The sequence below is a fragment of the Oryzias melastigma genome, linkage group LG13 (assembly GCF_002922805.2).
Source record: "Oryzias melastigma strain HK-1 linkage group LG13, ASM292280v2, whole genome shotgun sequence".
In the NCBI taxonomy this organism is placed as follows: domain Eukaryota; kingdom Metazoa; phylum Chordata; class Actinopteri; order Beloniformes; family Adrianichthyidae; genus Oryzias; species Oryzias melastigma.
In genome coordinates, this window is record NC_050524.1 from 6,610,767 (window position 1) to 6,619,275 (window position 8,509).

The 8,509-nt window shown below is 34.9% G+C and overlaps 1 protein-coding gene across 1 annotated transcript in view; it reads left to right on the forward strand.

Annotated features, from left to right (window-relative positions):
• The window catches only part of cntn5 (contactin 5), a gene marked incomplete at its 5' end in the record, with an annotated part of 141,210 nt that overhangs the window by 116,611 nt on the left and 16,090 nt on the right, over nucleotides 1-8,509 (forward strand). The window contains 2 exon segments of the mRNA XM_024277809.2: nucleotides 5,012-5,161; nucleotides 5,608-5,678. Of these exon segments, the coding sequence (XP_024133577.1) occupies nucleotides 5,012-5,161; nucleotides 5,608-5,678 (221 nt within the window).

Here is an 8,509-nt window from a genome sequence, read left to right on the forward strand (position 1 = left end):
TATAATGTTCCCAGCATGCCTTTTAAAGGTATCTCGACTGAAGAAAACGACCAGATCTATGCTACCCAGACATATATAGCTACCTAATGAACTTCCCATTTGGCCACTATTGGAGACCGGCTTCAAAAGATACAAACACCTGTTAGACCCTGTGTTTTTTATTAAAAACCAGCGAGTATTGGAGGGATCAATCAATCAATACTGGAAAATAAAATTTTACTAAAAATGACCAAGTGTAATCATAGCTGACAACACATGTGACGCAGCAAAAATGATCAACCATCATTATAGTCTAATGTGTGGAAACACTTCAGTTTGTATTATTTTGAATTGACAAAACAACAGTGGGCTGAACTTTAATAAACTAAAATGTGAATGGATTTGACATTCGTTCTTGTTTAATTGTTTGTTTGTTCAAATGTTTAAATTACACTTGATTATCTTGAAAGGAAAAGTTCATCTGCACTGATCAGTACCACGTATTTATCTCTTAGTCACACTAGTTGAATTTTTGGTTAAAGATGTCCTAAATTGTTAAATCGTTTCAAATCGTATAATTTAAAATGAACCAATATTGACTATGATCGAATTGTCAATCACAAATTATGTTATGAATCAAGTTGTTGTTAAAAAAGAACCACTACACATCTAATTTCTAACCCTATTTTATCCTCACTACAATGTTTCAGAGATCCAAAGAGCTGTATGAAGTAATCAAACTAGCATTTTTTGTTTTGCCTGGTTTATGTTTAAGTTTCTGATCTATAGAAATCCCAGAAGAAAGAGCCTTTGCCGATGTTGACATTTACCTGTTGTTGTTTGCATCTTTGTGTAATTACACAATCAAACTCACGACTGCTGGATGAGCAAACACTTGGGTTGTGTCTCTTTAGCATGCAGCTGTTGGAGATATGCAACAAATTGCCTTTTTTTAATTAAAATGCATTCAAATAAAGTTGGTTATGGTCAAAACATTCATCGTTTTGTCACAAACACTGTGTGGAGCAAAAATGAAAGTATTAGGAGACAGTAATGAGAAACTGACAGCAGAGTTAATCCTCATTTTTAATACTATGTATGAAGATTCATGTAATTTAATTGGTTATTTTTATGTTGAAAAAGGTTAAAAAAATAAATAAATAAAAGATGATGCACAAATGTACTAATGTAAACTAAAGTTCATGAAGTTATAACACAAAGTCTAAAATTAGACAGGGTAAAATATAGATTTCCTATAACCTATTCACATCACTCTTCAGTGTAAACCTTCTTAAGGAAAAAAATATTGTCTGGCAAAATATTTTTCTAAATCCACCAATAACTACAATTCCCAGAGCCCCACCCCTTCCCTTTGGTATCATTAAAAAAGCCCCAAATGTCATTCATAGACACCAAAAGGAATTAATTCAATAGTTGTAGACAGATATTCAGGTTAATGTGTGTCCTCTACAGAGGAAAATATGCTTTTCTGGTGGTTAGGATGATAAGTCAAATATTCATAAAATTTTCTGCTGATGGAGGATATATTAAAACAAAAATTGCATAAAATTCAATTTCTGGGTATATTTTTTTACTCAATTTGTTGTGAATTAGGAGTAGAAAAAAATGCCGTTTGTGATGTAGAAAATAAGCTGTGAGGGCCTCAAGCTCCACTCCATTCTGATGAATCCACTTGAAGACGACTAGATCCATGTGCGTCTTTGCTTTCTTCATCAGAGCTGGAGTCTGTCATAAACTGTACACCTGGATTTTTCTGATATTTTTGATGAACCAGTAATGTTAAGGTTGTAAGCTGGCGGGAGGACATGTAGATAGATGGATGATGGGAAATGGAGAAGGGCCTACTCTACTCTCACAGTTCCAGCAATGCCTTGTTTCCATGGAGCAGGTTTAGAATAGTCCAATTAAAGTCAGCGTTTCCATTGGGTGTTGGACCATCAAGGTTCATGTGCGGTGTAGATGATGACATAGCTGTGCATCAGAACAGTGTGAGAACAGCGGTTCTCCATATCGTGGAATTGACGATGAATATTAAATGTAAAGAATTTGATATTCTTCGCAAGAAGATTGTAGGAGGCAAAGAAGAATACAGTCCAAAAAGGACAAAACTTTCTGCTAGTCGGACCCTCGCTGTTGTTGTAATACATCTAATGGATGGATGTCATCGTGGACAACAGTAACTCTTCCCTAACTGGTCTGTTCCATTTTTCTATGGACCTATGATCAAAGGGAAACCAAAAATAGTATAAATCAATCGCTTCATAATGGCTTCATATTGTAATAAAATGCTCAAAATACTGGATTGGTCCGGTCTGGTCTGGACTGCTCAGTGGAAACAAGGCAACAAATTTCTAATTTACTTTTTTTCCAGAATTCCTAGAAAATGACAGTTTTTTATTTGATTTGGATATATATATATATATATATATATATATATATATATATATATATATATATATATATAAAATCATGTTTAAAAGACCACTGGGAACACCTCTAACTCTGTAACACCTGAGGAATCACCGGTAAACACAAACTCTTTAACATACAGTAACTTTTCAACCTTGAATCAACGTAATTCCAGTAGATTCTGAAGATTCAGCAGATTATCCTTCAGAATCTGCTGGAATGACATTGATTGTGTTAACAACTAAAACTTTGGAGCTCCGGTGTGAAAGGGTTAAAATAGATGATCGGATTGGTTCATTCACAACATTCCTTGAACATATGTATGAATTAAATCATCAAAATTTCCATTGGAACTATATAATGTATTTTCCTTTAAAATGGTGCGTGCAGCTTTTAACATACAGTTCTGTGATATCCGAGCTTGCTTTATGTTTCAAGAGGATCCACTTGAATCAGTTCAGTTGGATTCAGTTTGCTGTCACCCAATACAAAGAAATTGGAGCTCAACAATACGTTCTATTGACTGGTTGACATGCAGATCTTCCCCTCCTGTTATATGAGAATTTTGAGCAGCTACATGTCGTAAACAAATAAAACCCAAAAATAGATGCTCTCCATTTGTTACTGTATTTTATTTTTATTTTTTTCACCAAGTTACAAGATGACACAATGTCAAGAGAATACGATGCAATATTTGTTAAGTAACTGACACCAATTCTGCTACCCGATCCAAACTAGAGAGCAACACTTCTCAGAAATGTTACACTTGAAGTTTGCTGTAAATCTATCAATATGTTAGAACGCTATAACATCCCTTCCTGGTCTTAAAAAAATGCTAATTTATTGGGAAACAACACCTAAAATAATTTTAACACTCGATCTCTACAGAGAAAACACAAGAGGCAAATAAAAACATGAAAATGTGGACACTTAGCACTAAAAATAAAAAAAAAATGCATTAAAGAAATGTTAATAGAGAGAAGATAAAAACAAAAAGATTAAAAAGGTGTGGGTGTACACAGATGTATTAGTTCTAACATCAAGTGCCAGGCTTTTAGAGAGCATAAAGTAGCACATCTTTGAAGTTGTCATAACAAAGCTTTGCTGGTAGGAGTTTGTTGATAGCGGATGTCTAATGGCTACCCTCCAGTTGCTCCTGTGCACCTGCACCACTTCTCACCTCATTCAGTTCAGCGTGTGGAAGTGAAACACCTGCGCGGTTCCTGGTAGATAAAGTTAAATTTTTTGTTTTATTTTATTTTCTCATTGAAAGTACTTTTGACTAAAATTGAAGCATCCCTTTGTAAAAAAAAGGGGCTCTTTAAACATGTTTTATTCATCTGACAGAACCACAGGATTAATGGAAATGAAAATTATACACTTATATTTATACTGTATATATCGAGTTTCATTCTAAAGCACAAATTGAACTTCTTGTTTCAGCTTGTCTTTTCTGGGTTAACCACACCAGATTATGTGTCGTCATCCTCATCCGGTCACTGAATCTTTTGTAACATCAATCTTTTTTAGAACTTCTTTCGATTTGTTCACAACGCTCATCTTTTGTCAATTTTTTACTTATTAACCTCTATTCTCACATGATCAAATTGTTTATACTTTCTCTCCAAACCGTTCCACTTGGGCTGGTCCTCTAACATCCTAACCATCATTGACTCTTTATGAGAACTGGACTCCCCTTCCGATCCAAACAGGAAGTACCCGCTGGGTCCAGGAAGCAAAATCCCATAGACTTCTAATTAGAAATAATCAGTTAATATATTTGTATAACACATTCTCACTCTCAACTCGTCTCATATTGACCTAAGGTTAAGGACTCCTTAGCGTCAAAAATTGACGTTTTGGGTGTCCCAACTCATCGGCTGTTCGCATTAAATCACAGGTATTTCTTGCGCTTGACCGAAGCTCGTGAGATTTCCTTTCAAAATAAAAGACACTTTGTGCCAAACTGGATCATCCCTGCAGCTCTGGACAGCACAAGATAATATGTGATTTAAACTAATAAAAGATCAGACTTTTTACCAAAGTTTTGCTTAGTATTTGAAATTGGTGTCTTCTAGAAGAAGCGTTGAGCAAACAAGACCTCTTCACATCTTCACATCTTTGAGGTGGACCTCAGTTATACATTTATAACCTTAAGTATTCTAAATAAAAAAGAGAAAATTAAAAATAACTTTGTTTTTATTTAGCCATACAGTCACTATCAACACATCTCACTGTTAGTGATGGCGTCAGTGATGCAAACCTCTCCTTTCACTTTGACAGATATTCTTCTTTCAGCAGAAGACTTTTCTTCAACCACACAATACTTTCCCTTAATGCATCTGCTAATTTCTCTGTTACACAGCTTCCACCGCCATGCTGAGTGTTACAGTTCCCATCCTCTCATTGTTTCTCACTTTCCCAGTAATGCAAAAGACCTGTTTGCTTTCTTCTGAGGAAGTCTAAACACTGTCAAACACCCTCGAGTTTGAGAGTTTGCACTCATGTCGGAGTATTTTGAGCCCACTGTATGTGGTGTAAACTGCAGCCTAATGAGTGCGGAGAGCGCCCAGACTGAAGACAAACCGCTCTCTTGTTGTAGATCCAGACCCAGTCACCGGGGACATGGAGTCGGCCATGGCCGTGGAGCTCAACCCCTGGGTGGAATACGAGTTCCGAGTTGTTGCCAGCAACGCCATTGGAACCGGCGATCCGAGCGCACCTTCAAGACGTGTTAGGACTAAGGAAGCAGGTAAATCATTCAAGCATTACTAACGTTTGTTTTATACAAGCCGTTTTATTAATATACTGTGTTTTTTAATTGGTAAGGAAGCTGAAAATAAACTCATTCTGTGAATTTTAAGTTGTTTCTGCTAAATTAAGCAAACAAAAAGTTGTTTGTGAGCTAAAATTCCCTCTGCTACTTCACCAGCTGCTTACCTCTTGTATAAAATGCAATAATAACATAGGTCAGTGGTCATTACACTTCAGCTTTAAAATTAGTACATTTTCTTCAGCGTAATTAACAGACTAATTGTGATATACTTACTTTAGTCTATTTTAAAAAAAAAAAAAAAAAACAGAAATTTCAACCATAATAAAGAAGCACTGTTCTCTGATGTAATAAAAGTGAAATAAATCATCCATGTTTTTCTTTTTTTAGTTTTTTTTTTTTTTAACCTTTTCTGTTTCCTTTAGTGCCATCAGTGGCGCCATCCAACGTGAGTGGGGGCGATGGCCGAAGGCATGAACTGGTCATCTCGTGGGAGGTAGGTCCTCTGCCAAACTCCTGTGATACAAGCGTGAAAAAAAAAGAGATGTCACACTCGTTTTTGTTTAGTTGATGATCTCCAAAGTGGGAAGTTAGCTCCTAAAAAATGTAAAATGCATGGTTTTAAGATCCTTTGTGTGGAGAAACATGAGCAGTGAAACAAGAAGCTGCTTTTGTTTCCATCCTCTTTAATGGTCGTGTTCAGAATTTAGGAGAATTAAATCCTAGACAGGTAATTTGGTTTTTAAGATCTGTTTACAACATTCAAACAGATATGAATCTCACTTATCTCCTACTTTCTTCACAAACCTGCATCATATTTTACGTTTGGCTGATTTAGCTCTTTAAAAAAATCAAATTTATCCCTGAAAAAAAAAGTCTTATTGTTTTTAACCCATTCACATTGTGAAGGACTCTTAATTTTAACATCACCTTGAATGGAAAAATGTTGAGGTATATTTTTTTATCCAATTGCAATTTAAGTCACGCATGAAGGAGTTAATTTTAAAGCATTTCCAAATTCCATAAAAGACCAATCACAAACCTCTTAATGCTTTTTTACAAAGATAGGTATTACGCAAACAGAAATTTGCTAAACCCTGTAAACCTTAGAGCTTAAGAAACTGCTTTTGAAAAATCCATGATATTTTTATTGAGATGTTTCCTTGTTTTTTAACATACTGCATTCAAATCACCTTTGCATACAGTAAAAACTTGTTTAAGCTACGGGAGCTTGTAAAATATCAATCATACATTAATATCATAAAAAGCCTATAACCATAAGTTATAAATAATGGGAGTAAATTCTCATAATCTAAGAGAAACAGAGACATTTAAATTACCAATGGCTTGCACTAACTATAAGATCTTTAAGTGAATTTTAAGAAGTAAACTGTCAAAATGGGAAAATGCTAATGAAACCTACTTATAGGCCAGACTGTTTTTTGTTTGTTTGTTTGTTTGTTTTTAACGTTAGGAACACATTTTTTGAGTTTGCAAAGTCACATTAACATTTATTTTGATATTTTGAAGGTTTCAGTCTGTGTTTTGACAAGTCGCAAATAAGGTTTAAAGTCACAAGTGGCCTGTTGTGAATATGCTAATTAGACTAACATGTAGCTGTGTCAGAATTTTTTTTCATTTGCCTACATGTAACAAGTTTTGGAGTTAGCATAGTCACAGAAACATTTGTTTTAGCCCTCTCAGTCTGTGTTTTTACAAGTCGCAAACAAGGTTGGGAGTCACTAGTATCTACTGTGAATATGCTAACATGGCTAACGTATAGCGGTGTTGGGCTGTGTTGTTTTTACGTGTTACTAACAAGGTTGGGAGTTAGCATATTTGTTTTAGCAATTTCAATTGGTGTTTTTACGAGTCACAAACACGGTTGGGAGTCACATGGATTCTTTTGTGAATATGCTAACGTGGCTAACAAGTAGCGGCGTCGGACAGAGTAATTTTTACTTGTTAATAACAAGTTCAGGAATTAGCGTAGTCACAGTAACGTGTTTTCATGGCAGGAGTCGGTTTATTTATGTGTTGTAAACAAGGTTGGGAGTTACAGGTTTTATAAATAAGCTAACACGGCTAACGCTTTTAACGTAGCTAACATGTAGCGAGATACAACCAAATTCTATTTTTACTGTGACAGCAGTTAATAAAGTCTGACTGACAACCTGATTTCTGGACTCTTTTGTTTCACTTAATGCACTTTATGAATAGCTTATGACATAATTTTGAAAATATGGTATGATAAAACCTGGCATGTCTAAAGATAATTAAGTGGAGATAAATGATAGAAACCAAAGATTGTAATGGTAAGCACGGGTCGTCTTATATAAAAACAATAAATTGAGGATAACGAACATGATTATTATTGGTAAATGATATATGATACTTATATAGTTAAATTATTTAGATATCACAGGCATATTAATACTAAATTTCAGTAAGCTAAGTTCTTCTCAAACATGTTTTATAGTGTTATAATTATTACATTTTTTTGTTATTATAACTATTACTATCTATAAGTTTATATTATATTGATTGGATTGTTTTCATTAAAATGTTTGAAACAAATTCAATTAAAATCAATACATATAGAAGAGAAATAGAAGAAAAATTCATTTATTAAGTACTTGTCACTAGGATTAAAAAAGTACAATTCGATCTACCTGTTGAAGAAATCACTCACAAGCTCAGAAGCAATAATGTAGTCAAAAGAAGTCAACTATAGGACAGAGGAGCTGGATCTTCCCCATCATCAAAATCTAAATCACACAAAATGATAAATCCCACAGCTAAAGTGCCTTAATGATGATGTAGCATCTGTTAATGCGTGTGCTCTTCATTAAAAACAGTCACTTTCTTTGCCCGGGAATCTTTGTCATACATTATTAAAGTGGAGGGAGCGTGGCTGATGGATTTTGTGTTTCTGAGCTGGAAGGAAATGGACTGATGACTCGGTGTTACACTCACAATGGCATGGGTTTGCAGTCAGCTGCATTGCCTTCAGCTGAGATAAAGATGACTGGCTGCAGTTCCACTCAGTGTGCGCTGCCGAGCTGTCATCCTATTCCCAAAGCCGTCAGAATTGGATCTAATTAAAATGCAGAGAAAAGCTTTTGCAGCTCTTGATGAGAAGAGTCTGGAGATGATTTTAAAATGAAGTCTGAGCAACATTATTGATGCATTTCCCAAAGATTTCACAGTGAAGAGATAAGTTTAAAACAAAAGCCCGACATCAGTGAAGTAATCTTAGCCCTCGGCCATTTTTATTTTACATTTACAAATAGAATCTGGTGCAGCAGAGCTTTTTTTTTTTTTTTT